This window comes from Gobio gobio (genome assembly GCF_949357685.1).
Source record: "Gobio gobio genome assembly, chromosome: 15".
Taxonomy (NCBI): domain Eukaryota; kingdom Metazoa; phylum Chordata; class Actinopteri; order Cypriniformes; family Gobionidae; genus Gobio; species Gobio gobio.
The window spans coordinates 8,481,794-8,503,736 of record NC_137108.1 but is presented as its reverse complement, the minus strand read 5'-3'; the positions used below and the strand labels follow the sequence as shown (position 1 = coordinate 8,503,736).

The window sequence follows — 21,943 nt, the reverse complement described above, 5'->3', positions numbered from 1 at the left end:
ACTATCTATGGACTATCTATGGACTATCTAAGGAACTAATGGACTATCTATGGCACAAGGACTATCTATGGACTATCTATGGAACTAATGGACTATCTATGGCACAAGGAAAATCTATGGACTATCTATGGAAAAAGGACTATCTATGGACTATCTATGGCACAAGGACTATCTATGGACAATCGATGGACTATCTATGGAAAAAGGACTATCTATGGACTATCTATGGACTATCTAAGGAACTAATGGACTATCTATGGACTATCGATGGACTATCTACGGAACTAATGGACTATCGATGGCACAAGGACTATCTATGGACTATTGATGGAACTAATGGACTAGCTATGGAAAAAGGACAATCTATGGACTATCTATGGAACAAGCTATCTATGGAAGCTTGTTTCCGCCACAGAATTTTTTTTTTTTTAAAGATAATTGCAACTTGTTATCTCACAATTGCAAGTTATATAGTCAGAATTGCATGATATAAAGTTAGAATTGTGTGATATAAAGTCAGAATTGTGTCAACATATTCTGTCTGTAAAACAATATTAATTTTAAACTAAAATAATACAATTGAGAATAACATGTTAGGAAATTACTTCATAAAACCACTAAAAATTGGTTAAAAGTAACTGACAAAACAAAACATGGCAAATGCATCAAGAAACTCACAGTTTTCCGCGACAAAGCAAATACTCTAAACGATATGAGTCAGTCATAAAGGCCATTTTTTTATAATCCAACAGCATGCAAGACTTTCTCCGAGATGCATAAAAACTTGTTTTTCTTGTTATAATCCTGTCATGGGACTAAACCACAGCCGGGAAAAAGTTGTTGTGGAGCTTGGTCAGCCATTCCACAGTCCAGTCCATAAAGGATCTGTGTGCTGCATATTACTCTTGTCCAGCAAGAAGCAACATTGTCTTGTGACGGGGGATGTGTCCTGTTTTAGATGATGCTCCCTCGCCTTCTGGAGGATTGATATTGATAACCGTTTCATTCTATTTAATTTACTCCACATCAAAATCGCAACATTCTTTTACATTCTCACTTACATTCTCACTTACACTACAATCGGTCATTTTACAATATACTGCTTAACTTTAAATGATTCAATTGCCAGAACTCTGAGTATTTTTAAGTTCGGTGTCAAAAATATCACAATATCTATAAGCCAAACCAAAATTTAAATGTGTTTTTGTTTAAAGTGCTATAAATAAGATGTCAAGACAAATTCAGTTGTCCATTCTCCTTGATTTGACAAATAGTTCAAGGTTTCTTGCATCAAAATAGCTTTTAATTATTTGATGTACCTACTGTACCTTTAAGATGAATATATGTAAATGATCTCTGTTGTGATTGGCTAAGCACTTTGCATGTGGAACTACCACTCAAGTTCACGCTGTCATATTGCTGAACAGGTATTAATATGTAAACATAGGCAGTCATATGGTTAAGAAATTTTAAATGAATAAACAATAAATATACTGATGAAAAAGACAGACAAAATGTGTTTGTGAAATAATAATGGAACATATTCATAGTTAATGAAAGTCACTAAGCAAAAATGATGAAGAAGAGTGAATATAGAAGCTCTGTCTGCAAATGCCACTTTTGACATCTTATATTTTGTATTAAATGCAACGAAATTCAAAGTGCCCGGCAATGAGATACTCAAATGATACTCGAAGTTTACTCAAAGATTCCTTATTAATTTCGATACATTTAAAGTATGCCCCCTCTGTATGGATAGAACATTGTTATATTAGGGCCAGGACAGGACTTGAAAACAGGACATGTCCTTGGAAAACAGGACGTTTGGTCACCCTAACTTAAGTATCTAAATAGGTTTTGGGGCCACATTGAGATCTGGTAGAAGTGCATCATTCTCACACAACTCTTATTAGCCTAGAATGCCCTTCATTGTGTGTTATAATGGCTGACGTATGCCAGTTTTTGGACTGGCACACTGCTCTATTCTAGTCAGGCTCAGTCATTCCATTACACACCCATTACCTTCCTGTATTCACAATGACCACGAGACAAAGCTACAACAAATCTAAGACTGCAGAGTGAGAGGTCTGTGTTTTTAGACATGTTCCTCACCTCTCAAACTCGATTCTGAGCAGTCTCTCTCTCTCCAGAATGGCCACATGAAGACGCCCCCATTCCTTCTCTACATCAATGGGGTGGTAACCAGGAGGGACCTTAACCTGACCGGCGTGAACCGCAGTCTGTGGGAAAACAGAAGTAACATATAATAACAAGCGTAGGACATAAGTAACATACAATATACAGACATTAAACACTCACATGGTTAATTGGTCAATTAAAATGATTTGGTTTCACTTTATTTCATCCCCTTTAGACATTCTGCACTGTACCTACATTTTTGAGTACAGTCAACTTGGAAATGTAAGTGATTTCAACTTAGATTACATTAAACTGACTTAAATGTGTTGAATGCTGTATAACTTATAAAAAAGGTTGAAAATGGCTTAACTTATTTTGATGAATTAAAAACATAAGTTGTCATAACTTATTGATCTTATCATTTTTACAGTGTACTAAATATAAGTAACTTTGCAACTACATGTCAACTAACTCTCAGTAGAGTATTAGTAGACTGTTAGGGTGGGGTTTGGGTAAGTAGAATAAGTTTACGTAGTTGCAAAGAATGTCTATCGGGGAGCATAAAATGTATGGTTTATGGTGCAATTCTCAATATTAACTAGTTGCTTATTACCATATTACTACCATATTGGCTGTTTATTAGTACTTATATTAATGCCTCATTCAGCATGACCATATTTTACATCCCTTAACCCCAATACCTAAACTTAACCACTACAACAACTCCCTTACTAACTATTAATAAGCAGTTATTAGGAGTTTATTGAGGCAAACGTCTTAGTTAATATTGAGAACTGTACCCTAATCTAAAGTGTGACCTAAAGCAGACAATCTAATATTCTAATGACTGCTATTTGACATGTAGCTGCTAAGTTATTTATAGATAGTAGAATATATAAAGTGGACTATTGAAATAAAGTGTTATTTTGACATCTCATGTTACATGTTTAAATATCCAAAACTGTAGCATTATGAATTGAGACATCCTGTGTACAAACCTCAAAGGACTGGTAGAGGTGTTTGGAGCGGCTCTTGTCTGACTCTTTAGCGGGAAGCTCGGTTTCTTTAAATTTCAGAAACTGACGCCATAGAATCTACAATATAATTCAACAAGAAAAACAATAAATAAACACATCGAGAGCTTGCCACAGATGCTTGAATATTCATAAAGTATAAACACAACTTGAACTTGATCATCCTAAGCAGGTACATTTGAATGGTTCAGTAAACATTTGTTAAAAGAGGCCGCTCTTAGTTATTCATCTGACATGGAGTGACATGACTGAGGATTGTTTCTCAAAGCTGGTAACATAAGTACTTTCCCTCAGATCAAGATGATAATTATACCCATTACACAGCCGCCCCACCCTGATGAGACAGAGCCATACAAACTCAAACAAAGATGTTCAAAGACAGAACGCCTGCTCTTCATGATGTGGTGTCATATGACATGACTCATGCACCTCAGAGAAAGATTTCTTCCTACAGGATAGAGTTCTCCCCATGTTATTGAGAGGGTTTGCACTCGCAGAAAAAGGTTCAATGTGGTTCAATATAGAACCTTACAGGGTTCCTGACTCAATTTTGGCCAAAAGGTTCTATAAGGACAAATGTTTTAAATGATTGCATAATACTTTCATGCTTAATGATTATTTCATCTTTTACTAGTGATATTTTTACAAGCTGCTTAATTCATAAAACTGAATTAAAATCAAGAATAATTTAAAACTAAATCTATTAAATTAAAATTAAATGCATGAAAAGGGTCCCATGATGGAAACCCCTAAAAGGTTCACCAGACAGAACCCTTTCTTCTAAAAGAGTGTGGGGTTTACTTTTTAAAACAGTTTTCAAGCTACAAACTAATAAATATTTCATTTTTCAAAATAATGGATGGATGGATGGACAGAACAATAGATGGAACGATAGATAGATAGATAGAACGATAGATAGAACGATAGATAGAACGATAGATAGAACGATAGAACGATAGATAGATAGATAGATAGATAGATAGATAGATAGATAGATAGATAGATAGATAGATAGATAGATAGATAGATAGATAGATAGATAGATAGATAGATAGATAGATAGATAGATAGATAGATAGATAGATAGATAGATAGATAGATAGATAGATAGATAGATAGATAGAACGACAGATAGATAGATAGATAGATAGATAGATAGATAGATAGATAGATAGATAGATAGATAGATAGATAGATAGATAGATAGATAGATAGATAGATAGATAGATAGATAGATAGATAGATAGATAGATAGATAGATAGATAGAACGATAGATAGATAGACAGACAGACAGACAGACAGACAGACAGACAGACAGACAGATAGATAGATAGATAGATAGATAGATAGATAGATAGATAGATAGATAGATAGATAGATAGATAGATAGATAGATAGATAGATAGATAGATAGATAGATAGATAGATAGATAGATAGATAGATAGATAGATAGATAGATAGATAGAACGATAGATAGAACGATAGATAGATAGAACGATAGAACGATAGATAGAACGATAGATAGATAGAACGATAGATAGAACGATAGATAGATAGAACGATAGATAGATAGATAGATAGATAGATAGACAGACAGACAGACAGACAGACAGACAGACAGACAGACAGACAGACAGACAGACAGACAGACAGACAGACAGACAGACAGACAGACAGACAGACAGACAGACAGACAGACAGACAGACAGACAGACAGACAGACAGACAGACAGACAGACAGATAGATAGATAGATAGATAGATAGATAGATAGATAGATAGATAGATAGATAGATAGATAGATAGATAGATAGATAGATAGATAGATAGATAGATAGATAGATAGATCCATGTACACACTCTAACAGCTAATATTGCTCACAACCCATTGCGCATTGGACGAGGATTTGATTAGAACTACAAACGCGGATAAAAAGTATTTAAAAAAACCACAAACATGGCGGATGTGCGCGTCCGAAGGTTAAGTAGAGAGGTTTAGATAAAGGGGATTTAAGTGATTAATAATCAGTATCTAACCTGTCGAAAATATATATATTCAATGTTATCCACATTATATTTCATCCGCAACAGCATTGTGAACTTTTATTAAAGATACGTTTGGTCATTAACGTTTAAATGCATAATTATATGTGACCCTGGACCACAAAACCAGTCATAAGTCGCACGGTATATTTGTGGCAATAGCCAACAATACATTGTATAGGTCAAAATGATCCATTTTTCTTTTATACCGAAAATAATTAGGATATTAAGATCATGTTCCATGAAGATATTTTGTAAATGTCCTACCGTAAATGTATAAAAAAAAAAATATTAGTAGTAATATTCATTGCTAAGGACTTCATTTGGACAACTTTAAAAGCGATTTTTCTCAATATTTCGATTTTTTCACAGATTCCAGATTTTCAAATAGTTGCATCTCGGCCTAATATTGTCCTATCCATTCATCAATGCAAAGCTTATTTATTCAGCTTTCATGCAATGTATAAAGCTTAATTGAATAAAAAAGACCCTTATGACTGGTTTTGTGGTCCAGGGTCACATATTTAAATTGAAAACACATGAGGAGAGTCTCCGCATGAAAGACCCACGGCTGGCCGATCAATGTGCTACTGTATACATTTCTCTCCGTTACAGTAGGAAATGAAATGAAATTTGAACTGTGACCAGATGATTGACAGGGCAGTTTAAACGCTGACAGGGTAACTGGGTAACTAAGTGACAGAGCAGTCCGTTAAAGATGATGAAGTAGTGAATGTCCGTAAGCTTGCCTACTCTTCTCAAAAGTATGTCGTTTTTCATCACAAAAAGAGTACATACTTTTAGGGCGTAGGATAAGTAGGCAAATTGGGACGCAGCACTTCAGTTCTCTCCGACCTTTGTCTGGTGTTGTTTGTGTTTAAGTGCACACTGTTAGTTCACTACTTGTCTTTTGTGTTGTTTAATTAAAGTTACTCTGCTATTTGAATGGATACCTTTCTCATTGTCATCCTTTGTGGACCAGATCGTGACAGACTCTAAACAAGTTGCCCGCCCTCCTGGAAAGACTAGCTTAGACCAGTATACACTGGTCTAGACTGGTTATAATATTTAGTGCTGCATTGGTGCTGGTCTAAATAATAGATCTGCATAACCACGCTGCTCACCAGCAAAACTGCATCCACTTTCTGGTTGACCAAGGGAAGCTATTCATTTTGGTTAAAGTAGTTATGTCTTGTTAAGAATGGGGTCCAGTATATCATAGTATGTTCTGGTGACCGCGCTGGTCTTTTAACCAAGGTAATTCTACAGAAAACCCAGACAATGTGCATCTCACAACATATAATGAAGACTGCAGCTCATTCAATAACTGGATAAGAACAGAGTAACTAGTAGCAACCCAAACCACACAACAGCAGACTTTAGATTAGCGTTCCTCACCTCAATCTCCTCATAGCTGCTGGGAAACTTCCTCTCCTCGAAGATGATTATGTGATGTCTGATCCATTGGAAGAGAATGGTGACCAGCTCATAGTATTCCTGCCAGCGCAGCTCCAGCTCCTGAACAAAAACACACCAAAACTATTCAGGGGAGAACAGGAACGCTCTTTTGCCCCTGTGCTAAGTCACTTATCACATTCACTCAATTAGGTGTCAACAATCGTAGCCTTGTCTGATAACAGCATATGAAGGGAGGGAGGAATCAAAGCACCAAAATAGCGGATCCAGGTTGATTGATAGTCTGTGACACAGCGCACACAGATCATTCAATTCTCTTTCTCATGATTGATTCTGACGGAGTGAGGGAAGTATTAAATAAATTGCATTTGACAGCAACTCGAAATCCAGGTCACACAAGATTACCTCTTAAAGTGTACAGTATATTCCATTATCTATATTCCTAATCTATCTTAAAGGGATAGTTCACCCAAAAATGAAAATTCTGTCATCATTTACTCACCCTCAAGTTGTTCCAAACCTGTACGAGTTTCTTTGTTCTGCTGAACACAAAAGAAGATATTTTGAAGAATGTTTGTAACCGAGCAGATAGAGCAACCATTGACTACCATAGTAGGGGAAAAAATACTATGGTAGTCAATGGTTGCTCTCTCTGCTTTGTTACAAACATTCTTCAAAATATCTTCTTTTGTGTTCAGCAGAACAAAGAAACTCGTACAGGTTTGGAACAACTTGAGGGTGAGTAAATGATGACAGAATTTTCATTTTTGGGTGAACTATCCCTTTAAGGGTGTACACATGGAGGTGAAATAAGAGCCTTCTGATATAGTATTTTGACTATAGACCAGGATGAGGGTCAAAAAAGGTCTTGATTCACCATATTTGAGTGTCTTTGTAAAGAACAAATATTATTTTTTTTGTCTTTTATTCACACAAAGCTATTGTACACTCTTAAAAATAAAGTAGTTTTTTTTTTTATTATTGGAATCTGGTTCCTTCAAGTACATCATTTTTGGGGTAGTTCACCCAAAAATGAAAATTACCCCATGATTTACCCACCTTCAAGCCATCCTAGGTGTGTAAATAAAATCTAATAAAATCTGAGTTATATTAAAAAAGTCCTGGCTCTTCCAAGCTTTATAATGGAAATGAATTGTTGCTTCGTTTTTGAAGTCCATAAAAGTGCATCTATCCATCATATAACTGCTCCACACGGCTCCGGGTGGTTAATAAAGGCCTTCTGAAGTGAAGCGATGCGTTTGTGTAAGAAAAATATCCACATTTAAAACTCTATAAAGTAACATTTCTAGGGGACTGACTTCTGTATTTAACTTATGGAAAAAGCGTATTGCCTCTCGCAGTTCAAAATGCTTACGCCACGTCTGACGACATTGCACACCAGTTACGCTCGTCAGACGTAGCGTAAGCATTTTGAAGGGACTAAAAAATGAAGGGTAAAAACGAAGCAACAGTTCACTGCCATTATAAAGCTTGGAAGAGCCAGGACATTTTTTAATATAACTCTGATTGTGTTTGTCTGAAAGAAGAATGTCATATACACCTAGGATGGCTTGAGGGTGAGTAAATCATGGGCTAATTTTCATTTTTGGGTGAACTAAATCTTTAAATGCATGAATGTTTTGCCAATCATTGCATATTTGGGTCTTGAGCAACCTGGATCTATATCTAGCACAAATGTATCTCTACCTGTCGCAATAACATAAAACTCTCCTGATATTAGAGTAACATTTACAGAAGATTAAAATAAAGCTTATTTTGTTATCTTTTGGAGCTTGGAATGGTTCAGTTTGAGCAGATGTTTTATACCATCATCACTGCACTTGTAAGAGCTCATTTCCCAGTACATTCAGCATCTGGCTCATAGTCGCCATCTCAAACATATTCTCAAAATCAATATTTTGATGGCTGACAGCTTCTTCACCAGATCCACCATCGGGACACTAATATTTGATTGTGTTCAGCACTCGCTCTTCAGTAAATCTCTGAGCCATTTCAAGTTTTGCTGCTGAAACCTCACTTCATCATTGTGAATCAGACATGTGGAATAAAGGTGAATTGCACTTATTAGATATTAAAGATTCAATTATTGTTGTGCGACCCTATACAATTTTTACAAAAACTGATTTTTAATTTTTTTTTCTTGTTATATTGTTTATTATGAATTGATTAATAAATACTAAGAAAGTTGATGTCTATCTTTAAAAAATGAATGAGGAGGGTCAATAATGACATCCCGGGTCACTAAAGACCCGAGGGTTAACATCATTGGAACCTTTCCATTGCACAAAAGGTTCTTTATAGTGGAAAAGGGTTTTTAAAAGTTCTTCACACTAAGAAAATTGGTTCTTTTCAACTGATCACTGAAAATTTTTCAGGGGAACAAATGTGGTTCTTCTATGGCCTCGCTGTGAAAACCCCCTTTTGAAACCATTATTTTAAGAGTGTATGGTTTCACAAGGCTATAGACAAATGAACAGTTTTTGGAGCTCAACAGTGCAGTCACATTAATGAAATTTTGAGGGCAAAAAGGTCCATTGTCTATTGTCAATAATGTAGCGATGCATGACGTCACTTTTAAACCAAGCAGATTTCTGTTTGTTAAGGTGACGAATTTGTGTGACTAACAAGCAAAATCTGCATTGGGAAACACCAGAAGGCCTTCACTCCTACCAAAATGACCACATTTTGCCCATAAAACTTTGATAAGCAACGTAAATGTGAGCGCATCTTTAGTCCCAAAAGAACAGCATGAACATTTTACTAAACTTCTCCTTTTGTATTGCACGAAAGAAAGAAAATAATGAGATCTGGAACATCTCGTCATTGTCAGAGAGACTGGACACTGATGCTATTTAGCAGTAACGTGGGAATGGGCAAGAGCAGGAAGCCTCAAGAAACCTCATTCATAAAAACGCTTCATTAGTTTTATTAGATCTGGTTCGACTGCATATTAACTGGACTATGTGCTGACTGCCTAAGTCTGGAACTGGTTTGTTAAGCGGCCATTACGTCATTTTCAAATGATGAGGGGAAAACTCACTTTGGCTTTGCCGCCGTCCTGAACGTCTGGAACTCGTGGCATAGCGTCGTAAAGGGAGGACACATAGGTGATTATGGACTTCTCATCAGGATGAGGCACATCCACATCTGCAATGAAAAGAATTGTATATCAATAAGGATTCATTGTTTCATTCGGTTTGTGCGTCATGAAAATGTGTGATTGTTTGTGTGTCATTTGTTTAAGCAGACCGTAGTATTTCTCTATTGTGACCGGGACTTGATTTTGTCCATCAGGAATTGATTGGGTTGTTTGATTGTTTTCGTTTCAATCTTATGTCGGTGCACGCGTCATCGTCAATTTGTGAGGGAGATTACAAGGACACATGATTTTTTTTAAATGATGATGTGCACCAATAAATAATTTATAATAAACAAAGCAATATTACATACAAATTTGAATTGTGAATCAATTTTGAGGTGACCAGTTTATACACAAATCCATGTAAAATCAAAGGGTTCACAAACTTTTGACACTAATCTGAAATAATTCAGATTAATAATAAATGATTAATAATTTTTAATATAATATTTAATATTTAATTTATTTTTTAATAATAAAAAATAAATGGAAAAACTAAAACTAAACTAACAACACTGAAAAACTAACTGGAATAAAATTATAATTAGTAAAAATAATGAATTGTGTTTGTTAATAAGCTCTCATCCTGTGGCGGCAAATCTGACCTGTGGCTGTTTAGGGAAATACCTGTAGATGGCGCTTCATGCATGTGAGCTGAAGCAGTAGGGCCGGGCGATTAAGTCCTAAGCGGATATTCAATCGTTATTGCGAGCCATGGAATGAGCTATAAACTTGAGCGCTATGTTTTTATGACTGGTGTTTCATGCGCGAGACACGGGTGCAACAGCCAAACACGTCCGTCAAGCACATTTTTACGTAGAAAAACTATTGAAAAGCAGCACAAAGCAAAAACCTGCAAAGAACTACTACTGTATGTTTGAGATTTAATGTTTGCATGATGGTGACAGGCTGAAAAGTGCTGTTATTGTCTTTGTTTTTACAAAACATTATTAATATTACTATTCATGTAGACACATTTCTCTACCATGTCGGGAATACCAGGACCACACACACACACACACACACACGCTGCATTTAGACTTCATTATTTAATCACACTGGCTTGAACTGACTTGAAATGATTTGAACTGTTTCTAGATTTACCAGTGTTCACACTGATACATAGTACATCTGGAAAACAAAAGTAAGCTAGGCATGTTTAACAAGAATCTTTAAAATGAATGAGTATGAATTAATCATTTTTTTTTCTTTTATACTTTAAAGTTGCATTTGTTTGGTTATTTTTAAATCTCAAACAATGATCTATTTTCATTATTAAGAGGTTACACAAGAGTTAACTGTAAACTGTGCAAACATTAAACTTTTTAAATGAAATTAAATGAAAGGTCTGCTAATTACTTAAACTAAAACTGAAACAAAATATATAAAAACTAAATAGAAATGTGTTCACAAAATAAAAAATAAACTAACTAACTAAAACTAAACTGAAATGTATAGGAAATTTGAAAAAAGAAAAGTTTTATTAAAATTAAAACTAATTTAAAAAGGCGCAACTATAATAACAACTATAATATCCTATCATTGAACTAATACATTTAATCAGGATTTAGCTTCAAGACTGGGTCTTAATATCTAATAACTTTCTTCAATAGCAGTTTATATACCACTTGATTTAACATTACCTTCTGGGTCAAGCAGTCGTGTGACCCCAAGTTTTTGCTCTGCCACTGAAAATGCCTGTTCCAGGTTCTCCAGGTTGGATTGGTGGTACACTTTCGACATGTCGATAAGCCTGGGCCTGGTGAAATTAAGAGGAACAAACCCATGTGGATCAGTAAGTCAGTGTGTAAAAAATGCAGCAAAAAAGTTTAGAGGACCTATTATGCACTTGATTTTGTTTTTGGGGTCTGCTAGAATCGTTTTTCATGTTTGAGTGTTCAAAAACACATAATTTTTCACATATTTGACACTGTTGCAGCACCTCTTAACCCAGTCTGTCCGTAACGCTCTGTTTAGTTCCCGTCTCTAGTAAGCCCCTCCTTCTGAAAAGCACAGTGTGCTCTGATTGATTGGCTGGACCAGTGTGTTGTGATTGGTCAACCGTTTTGAGCTTGTTTCGGAAATGTCCCGCCCCTTACCATTACCCCTTACCATTCAACACACTGCTAACTCAACCAGGCCCCGCCCCTTTATTTTGCATATGCCATGGGCGGGAATTATTTAAATGAGGAATATTGTGCCGTGTTCGTTCCAGGAAGAAAACTCAAGACAAAACTCAAGACACTGTCCGATTAGTTACTGTAAGTTCATGTATTAACTAACATTAACTTACAATGAGCAATATATTTGTTGCAGTATTTATCTTTGTTAACATTTATTAACGGTTCATTGTTATTTCATGTTAGCTCAGGTCCATTAAATAATATGAACAGATACATTTTATTTAAATATTGCATTATTAAAAGTTGAAATTAACATGAATTAAGATTAATAATGCATGTTACCTAAAATGTATACATCAAATACTATATATATATAATGCAATCAGAATGATAAAATTTTTGTTGTCAGTGCATTTGAACATTGCAGGATAAAATTAAGCTAAATACTAGTTTCAGAGCACAGGTACAGTGACCACCTGCTCCATAAATCCAAAATAACATCTGTCTCCTGAGGGATGGAGCTATAACTGACATACCACGAATACCCAGAGATGGGAGTGGCTCGAAACAACACAGCGAGAACAGATCTATATACACTAACACCAAAAGATTCTTAAAACATTAAAACCTTCAGTTTCTCCACCATGAATCTATAGAGAGTTAGAAATGAAGCAAGCACCCAGCCATCTCTGTGACATGTATGCTGTAGGGCATGGCATAGGATTCCTCAGCGTGGTAATGAGAGTCTGCCACGGTCACATCGCCCATCCCGAAGCCTCCACTGAACTGCCTCAGGTCCCTCTCTGAGCTCCAGTCCGGCCCATATCCCGTCTGAGAGTCCCCGCTGGAGCGAGCACCTGGACTCTGAGAGTCCCGGCCAGAGTCCAGGGAGCTTTCGGAGGGGATATCCTCACACAGCATGATCACGCGGTCCTCCGTGTCGCTCACAGATGCCACGGTGCTGCTGGAGCCGGTCCGACGCTTCTTAAAGGACAGACGCTTCTTCATGTTCAGCATCATGGTGTCCTGAACTCTTTGAAATGCAATTCCAGCTAAATATTTCTGGAATTCTCAAATATCAATAATGACCCTTCTGGTATTAGTTATTCTTCTTTTTCTCCAATCCATTTGTTCCCAAAGAGCTCCAAAAAAGAAACCGAGTTTGGTCGTTGTTTTTTGTAATGCAGGTGCTGCCTGCAAAAGTCTCTTCCCCGTTTCTGAAAGGAGGCAGATCCTACAAGTCCAATGGGTGTTCCTGGCTGACAAAAGCATCAAATCCTCGCTGTTCATGTGAGGGTCAGCGGGGCGTACCCAAGCTTTGCAGGTACACGTCCATGTTTCGGGAAAGGTGCCCTGCGGGGAGGCCTGCCTCCGCTCCAACAGGCACCACACCTCACGGCATTTATCAGCTTTCCCTGCCTTCATTGTACACTTCTTTTAATACTACTTTCTTATTCAGTTTCACCCTGCTCTCTTTTGTCCTGGCGTCTGTGTACGGGACACACCCTCATTATAGAACAACTGCTTTCACTTGGCCGGGATCTGTGTGGCTTTGTTTCCTTTTTGCAAAACACTTTAATATTTATTTGTATCGTTGATGTTCATATCGTTCCAAACCACGTGGACTACAAAAAGAGACATTTTTAAGAATGTCCATGCTTCTCTTTTCCATACAATCAGACCATGGCCTGCCAAGCTCCACAAAGTACTCCATACAATTAGTGCACTATATTCCAAGTCTTCTGATGTCAAATGAGCAGACTTAAATTATGTCATTTCTTCCGTCGTTCTCAAATCTCATTTACATGTCCATAAATCTGATCATAACAGCTTCGAGCATCTCTTGAAATTCTCTGGCTCTCATGTGACCCTGATTATAAACCTTTGTGTAATGGAAAAGAGCAGCTCAGAAATTCTGCATAATATCTTCTTTTGTGTTCATCAGAAGAAGATAAGTATGTTTAGAAGAATATGCCAGTATAAACTGTCATTCGTGTGCACAACGCAGATTTGACATGTTTATGCTCAGGGCGATTATCTTGATGAAAATATGTGTTTCAGATCAGAAGATTTCACTCCTTGGCATCAAGTACAAGTTTGATCAAGAGCGAAGCTCAATGTTGAGTCAGGTAAGAACCTGATTAACACATTTCTATATTCCAACATCCAAAATGAGGCTGTCATTTTGAGTGTTATTTTATTTTTAATCGAATTTTAAACTTATCACATTCCATCTTAATCTTGAGCTTTGGTAAAGAGCCACTTACTCATGTTTGTGTATAACAGCGTTGAAGAGTTTTCCATCCCTCCAGCTAGTGGTGAAGTTATCGCAGCGGATACCGTGGTAACCATCCACCATGCGCTGAGACCAGAGGAGCAGCTTTTCCTTCGCTGACATATCATCTGACTGACCGTTCACCTGGATATCTGAAATCTACCAGCCCAGAAAAAATGAGTTTCATGGATTTAGTGACATGCAGCAGCAGTAGCAATATGTTTATCGTAAAATGATCAATAAATAATTAAAGTGGCTGATTTCTCGCACAGGTATGAAACACTTAGTCATGCATTACAATGCAAATTCATCCCCACAAAATACCATTGACCTCCTAAGACCCTTCTGAGACCCGTCGTCACACTCAATGCAACGCAATTCATTAAAGGAAAATCCAATTACCTTGTGAACTCACAGTTTGAAGTAGCTAAACAACAGTATCTGCCACAAAACAATGAGGCTCTCAAATAGAAAAACTTCAAAGCATACATTTACGGACTATATATAGTTAATAAAACCAGCATTATGCCTTTGTCTGCAAAAAGTCAAAATGCTTGACTTGAAAGTGATGATTCTGTAAATCTGTTTTCAATGAATCAGTTCCAAAACAAACCATTTGATAGGATCAATTCGATGAAATAAAAGTCAGACTTCCAGACAGTAGTGCAAGTCAGTTCATGTGTAATACAACAAGCCATTAAAAATAGTTTTGATGGTTTAAAATAGTTAAAAATTGTTTTGATGCCCAATTCCGATTTGTTGACTATATCCAACTTTTTTGACGACCAGCTTACATCTTTTAAAAAGTGACCTATATCTGATATCTGCATTTACACTACACACTTGGCGAATAATCCTAAGGTAGACGTACTGACCCGGAACAGCTTAGGCCACAAAAAGGAAGTAAAAATGGCGTGATTTGCAATGGATGCAGATAATAATAATACAAGGTCATCCAAGATGTTCATGTCTTTCTTTCTTCAGTCGAAAAGAAATTTCGTTTTTTTGAAGAAAACATTCCAGGATTTTTCTCCACACAATGGTCTTCAATGGCAACCAACAGTTGATGGTTCAAATCAATGCAGCTTCAAAGGGCTTTGAAGGGCTTCAGGGAATATGCCGTGAATAATCACAACACTAAAGTCATGCATTCGTGGTTAAAAAGTATATACATTTTCATTGTTTCTTGAAAATGACTGATCGTTTCACTAGATAAGACCCTATTCCTCAGCTGGGAGCGTGCAGAGCCCTTTGAAACAGCCTTGATTTGGACCTTCAACCGTTGGTTGCCATTGAAGTACATGGACAAAAATCCTCAAAAAACGTAATTTCTATTCGACTGAAGAAAAAAAACCTTGAACATCTTGGATGAGATGGGGGTGAGTAAATTATCCGGAAATTTACATTTTGAAGTGAACTAATTCTTTAAGGCGGAGAAAAATTAAAGCCCTTGATGCAGCCTGGGAAAGTGTCATGCGATGATGGTTGGAGTTGACGTCAGTCACCAGTCGCTTTTTCAATGACTATCTGATCTGCCCACTTACATGGAAGACGCAAATGCACGTATCCGATTCATATCCGATTTATTTCAACATATGAATGAGGCCTGAAACCGATCTAAGGATATCGGAATCAATGTGCTTTTTTCCTGCTTATACGTTCATGGGCCATATCTGATCTGTGCCACATGGGAGGAAAAAAATTGAATCGTGTCATTTAAACCATGTAATGTAAATGTGGCCTTACTCACAAACCCTTTTAAGGCCAGTATTTTAACAAATTATGCTGACCAGATGTCCTACTTTACCAAGACAGTCTCAGGTTCATGAGTTTCACGTGCCCCAACAATTCATTTAAAAACTTGTCAAAATATATATAGAAACATACATGTGTTGACATTTGTTTGATGTTATCTGCATGATATCTAAATTTGTATTTTAAAGAATCTGGTCCCCCCTAATAAAATGACTGTATAGACAACATTAAACAATCATTAAATAGCATTTAATGTCAATCAGGATTGATTACAAGCACATGGGAGGTTGGCACCATCTAAAACCCTGGTCATGAGACTCTCTTCTTGGTCAGGCTACCTCCACAAAGAGAAAGCTCTTTTATTTCCTGGGAAAGTGGGCAGAAGTCCATAATCCACCCCAACACTCTGCCTCTTCTGGATGAATGACAAGTCCTGCCAATTTATTTAATCTGTCCAAGGAAATCAGCATAATCGTCTGAATTTGTGTCAGACTCCCGCAGCTGTAACATGACTGAGTCTTTATGTTTTTTTTTTTAATTGTTTGAGGTGGAATAAATCAGGGTGTGGTTGTAATTAAACACGTTGAACAACAGATTCACATAATTAGGTCTAAAAAATTGCCTGGATATTAGATTATGAAATTAGATTAGATCAGAGACTTTCAATTCCTCATGGCGCCCAAGACACTGAACAGATCTTCATTTACAGAATCTTCATTTTTGCCTACTAAGACTATTGTGGCTGGTTCATATTGGATATTCTTCAGGTTATAAAACACATTTTATTGCTTGAGGCAGATACTGGTTTGAAGCGAAAATGATTGATGTTTGATTGGAAGGTGTAAAATGAATATGACCCAAGACGGACCCAAGTAAACCAATGATTGACCCAGATTTAAGTGATTGGCCAGACTGATTTTGAGCCCAGGAGGAGGAGGAGGTAAATGGTATGGGAACTTAACACTGACAGAATAGGAGACCTGGAAGTGAAGGATGATGGTCCATATGAGACCCAATGTCAGCTTTGGGTTTCCGTCGGCAATATCATCATTCCTGATATTCACCAGCTTGACCTGTGGTTTCCAGAGAAGAACATCAATTCACATTTGAGTTCAAGTTTAATTTGAGAGACTGTCCAACAAAACACCATGTAAGCAAGATAAACAAAAAAGTACTTAACATGTTGATCCAAACCTTGTATGAGTCACACTCAAGGAGTCATTTATAGCAGAATGTCCAAGCTACTCTTTTCCACAATACGAAAGTGAATCATTACCACGACTGATGATGCACACGTTTTTTTTGTAATGCTTTGATGGTCAGTTCTGCTGTGGTCCCAATTAACCTTTACTTTATGGAAGGGAGCAGCTTGGACATTCTGCTAAACATCTCCTTTGGTAATCCACGAAAAAAAGAAAATACAGGTTTGGAAACAAAAGAGGTTGAGTAAATGAGGACAAACGTTTCATTTTGGAATAAGCCATCCTTTTAATTTCGTTTGAAAGCTGAGTTGGTCTCGTACCTGGCGGCGTCTGAGGAAATCCAGTGCTATCTGGACGTTCTGCAGTTTATGGAATCGCATGCGTCCTCTCTCACGAGGCTGTGGAGACAGACAGAGGCCGGTTGAGACACAAAACACAAAGATTGAGACTGAGGCGTGTCCTTCATCGCAATGAAGGAAGAATGAAAAATGTGGAAAACCCTTTAATGAAGCACTTTACTTCGATGGTCCACTTTAGACATTCTACTAACTGTAAGTAACTTTTTGTCAACTAACTCTCAATAGAGTATTAGTAGATTAGGTTAGGCTTCGGGTAAGTAGAATGATTTGACATGTACAGTACTTGCAAAGTTACTTATGACTAATATGACTGTTGGGGGAGCATCAAAATAAAGCGTTAGCAGTATTAGCTACTAATACTCTAATGACTGGTAGTTGACATGTAGTGGCAAAGTTACTTATAGTTAGTAGTATGTTTAAAGTGGACCATCAGAATAAAATATTACTACATGTATATGAACACAAAGAAAAGACAAAGACCCCATGAAATCAAATCTTTTAGGCAATGTCTGCTAGCACTGATGGCATTTACATGCAAGTGTAAATAAAGCTAAATCTGTATTTAAAATCTACCATCTTCATCTTGATACAAATTCTTGTCCATTAAGCTCCTTATTAGAATGAGCACGTCCTCTACATAAACAATACCAACTTTGATATGCCCTGCCCCAACTTCCTGTTTCAGTAGGAAATACATCAACACAGATAACTTATAAAACTGCACGTCATTTCATGGGGTCTTCAAGACTACAGTATAAGACCGAAGTGATGGCCGTGTGGCCTCAGGGATGTATTGTGGTTAATTATTGTGGATGAATGCTAAAAATATTTGCATTATTGAAAACAACCCAAAACACCTTTACCATCTGACACACCCTTTTATGCAAACAACTTTTTTCTGACCTGAACGCCTTAAAACAAGCTTTTAAATGTAGTCCAGACTGTAAGTATGTCTTGCGCAATAGTTTTGTTCAGCATTTTGCTAATATTCAGGGTTTGTTACTTAGATATCATCTGCCATATTGGTCACACACCCAAACTATGACAAGGTTCAGAGAGATGATGTCATAAAGAGAAACAGCCTCAATCATGCGCAAGCGGAATTGAAAAACGGCTACTATAATGTTATTCCTACCAGTGAAATTCCAAAATAAAAGTCCCCCAGATTAAAACATGCTTGTTTTTTTTCCCCCAAACAGATCTTTCAAATCTTTCCATTTACAATTCTTAATGAAGCCTTTTAACGTTTAGCTCTTTATTTTAATCAGTTGAGATACCTAGCGTTGACAAACATGGCGTATAACTCTAGGAAGCGAATGAAAACATGACTACAACAAGACTGGCGGAAGTGACATCATGCGAAAGCTAGCCACAGTGAGTGACCCATGCCAATGAAGCATCTACATCACTCACCAACCGTACGCTCCGCACAACGTCCCTCTCCCTCGTCTTGACCCAGCAAGAGAAGTGCAAAGAGAGCAGACAGGAGTCAAAGGGCAAAGGTCAGCAAAGAGATGGTGGGTCAGTATCAAAGCAAGATTGAATGATAGGCAGAGATAGGTGCCACACAGAAAAAAGAAAAGCCAGAGAGTGAAGTTAATGTCTTAGCTATAGCCAAGAAATTAAGCAGTATGATGGGATGATGTCAAGAGCTTGAATCTGAACCCAGTGTTTTTGGGTGTGATTCAACATAACATCTTTAGAATTGGAAGACGTATCTCAGGGCATCACCCATAAATATGGTGGGGTGTCCAGGTCTTCGTTGACCTGGAGGTCTGGATCAGGATTTGTTTGAAGGCTGAGGGCAAGGTTAGATGTTTGAAGGTGGAGAGGTTGGAATCTGAATGGGAGACGTGATGGGTCTTCTCTTGTTTAGCCGTGCTGCATTAGCAGAAGCGAACTACAAAATAGGCCCCGTCCCAAATGGCACACTTCATGTGACCGTTGGGCGGGGTTACACAAATCCAGCCCTGGAGCGCCACTGTCCTGCAGAGTTTAGCTCAAACCATGATTGAACTCACCAATCTTTTTCAATCAATTTTCTAGAAACTCTGAAGACCTTGACTAGCTTGTTTAAGTGTATTTAATTAGGACAGAAACTAAACTCTGCAGGGCAGTGACCCTCCAGGACCAGATTTGTCCCATTTGTCATTTTCAGGTTCCCTTTGCGGCAGATAGGCTACCTCGATGTGCACTTTTACTGAGCCCAAATGGCACACTTCTTATGCACTTACAGTCTTGTGGACTTACAATGGCTGCTGCGTGCACATGTTCGTTAAGTTCCAAGACCGTAGGGTGTCCCATTTGTCATTTTAGGTGTCAGAAACGTGAAGCAAGCACCTCTTTTGCAGTCGATATGCTCCCTCGATGTACACTTTCACTGAGCCCGCATTGAAGCGAGCTCCGCAGCGTACTTCTTCCCAACAGTCAAAACAGAGTTACGTCACGAAAGTGCGGACTCATAGGAAGAACGCGAGTGTTTAGGGTGTCATTTGGGACAGGGCCATAGAAATCAGTGCAAGACAATCTGTAACACTCACCAGCGTTTCTCCAGAGAGGACCTCCAGAAGGGAGATCAGGTTATGTCCATCTCGGAGATCTTCGTACAGGTCATTCACATGACGCTGAGTCTGGGGATGGAGAAAAAGCAAAGGTCGTTTTATGAGTATGGCATTAAAAATCAAATCATCCCTGCAGTAAGAACTTACCAACTTAAAATGCATCATTAGTTTAAAAAAAAAAATAATAATTCTAAAGATTTCATTGCTCATGCAATAACAGTTCTGATTACCTGCATGAAGCTGAAACAAATACGCACCTAGAATTTCCCCTTTTTTGGTCATTTTGTTGACAAAATTATCATAATTTATCCTTCCTCAAGGATATTTTTTTCCCTTACACGAAACTCTAAAATAGATGTTTGGCACAATGTGTGAGCTTCTTCTTTTTTTACTTCTTCTTTTTTGCATTTAAGGAAAGTGGATGATGATGCCCATCTCCAAAAAATATAACTCAGTCACATATATTCCAATTCACTTACAAAATTTATCTGGTACTTTTTTGTCTTTTTTTGGAGCTTGGTGGTATAAAAAATGAGTTAATTCAGAAGACATTTTGAAACTAATTTTCATTTTTGGGTGCTCATCTAAAACTCCAAAGCTCACTTAAAGAGGAGGAGGAGGAGAACTGGCACCCCGACTGAGCCTGGATTCTACCAAGGTTTTTTTTTCTCCATTCTGTCACCTGATGGAGTTTGCGTTCCTTGCCACTGTCGCCTTTGGCTTGGCTTGCTCAGTTGGGGACACTAAATATTTAACTATATTACTGATCAGCTCATTTCAATTATCATAAAGTCATAATTAAGAGATACAATTTTGAAAATATGATTTTAAATGTTCTCATTATTAAATAAAAAGTCAAAAATAGGATTTTAAAAGTCATGATAGTGAGATAAAAAGTCAAAAATATGACATGCTAAGTCATTGTGAGATGAACAGTTGAAATTAGGACTTTAAAAATTCTCAGATAAAAATTCTACATTTTTTATTTAAAGACCTAAAAATCTAAAGTATGATCAAAAGTCATAATTAAGAGATAAAAAGTTGAAATTAGATTTTAAAAAGTCTAAATTATGACCAAAACACACAATAAGACATTTAAGAGATTAAATCATGCTTTTTATTATTTTAAATGTGCTTTTAACACTTATAATAATTATATTTACATTATTGTTTTCATTTTGTGCAATATTTTTTAAATCAGTTTTTACAACAGAAATTAATCAATCAAAAACTTACTTTAGCTTTTCATCTAAAACAAAATGTATTTCCTATCATCACTTGAAAAGCGCTATAGAAATAAAGGTGACTTGACTTAAAGGGATAGTTCACCCAAAAAGAAAAAAAATCTGTCATAATTTACTCATCCTCACGTTGTTCCAGACCTGTATGAGTTTCTTTCTTCTGTTGAACACAAAATAAGATATTTTGAAGAATACTGTCTGGGTAACCAGTTGATGGGTTCCACTGACTTCCATAGTATGGGGTAAAAATACAATGGGGACCAGCAACTGTTTGGTTTTCAGTTTTGGGTGAACTATCCCTTTAAACTGGGCAGCAACTTCTAAATACAAGCATGTATGTCTCTTGTTAAGAGGATAAAAACAACACTGAATTCAAAAGGCAATCATGCTTTGCTCAGCAAGTACAGGACGGGGCAATGCATCGCTCCAGGCAGAAGTGCAGCCCACCTGCCTCGCGTCAAAAATATCTGGGACAAATGATTTATTGAGTGATGGTGTAAATTAAATTTGTCTTATTTTTTTCTTAGTTTGTTTTTAAATCAAGCAAGTCACACATACATATGCTGTATAAAACCTCATTGGGTCAGATCTCTGCTTGAATAATAAAAACATACAGAACATTTTTCTTTGGCTG

At 37.0% G+C, this 21,943-nt stretch overlaps 1 protein-coding gene across 11 annotated transcripts in view; it reads right to left on the bottom strand.

Annotated features, from left to right (window-relative positions):
* plecb (plectin b) overlaps positions 1-21,943 on the bottom strand; it is a 204,700-nt gene that overhangs the window by 37,992 nt on the left and 144,765 nt on the right. For 7 of the 11 annotated variants that reach the window (XM_079837956.1, XM_079837951.1, XM_079837954.1 and 4 more), the window contains 9 exons: positions 20,048-20,137; positions 17,469-17,546; positions 16,927-17,019; positions 14,184-14,350; positions 11,437-11,552; positions 9,695-9,801; positions 6,616-6,735; positions 3,138-3,233; positions 2,113-2,240 (listed from right to left, as the gene is read on the bottom strand). In XM_079837956.1, the coding sequence (XP_079694082.1) occupies positions 2,113-2,240; positions 3,138-3,233; positions 6,616-6,735; positions 9,695-9,801; positions 11,437-11,552; positions 14,184-14,350; positions 16,927-17,019; positions 17,469-17,546; positions 20,048-20,137 (995 nt within the window). Of the gene's footprint in view, positions 1-2,112; positions 2,241-3,137; positions 3,234-6,615; positions 6,736-9,694; positions 9,802-11,436; positions 11,553-14,183; positions 14,351-16,926; positions 17,020-17,468; positions 17,547-18,920; positions 18,957-20,047; positions 20,138-21,943 lie in introns of all 11 variants that reach the window. The other 4 variants (XM_079837950.1, XM_079837953.1, XM_079837947.1 and 1 more) reach the window with 1 other exon arrangement.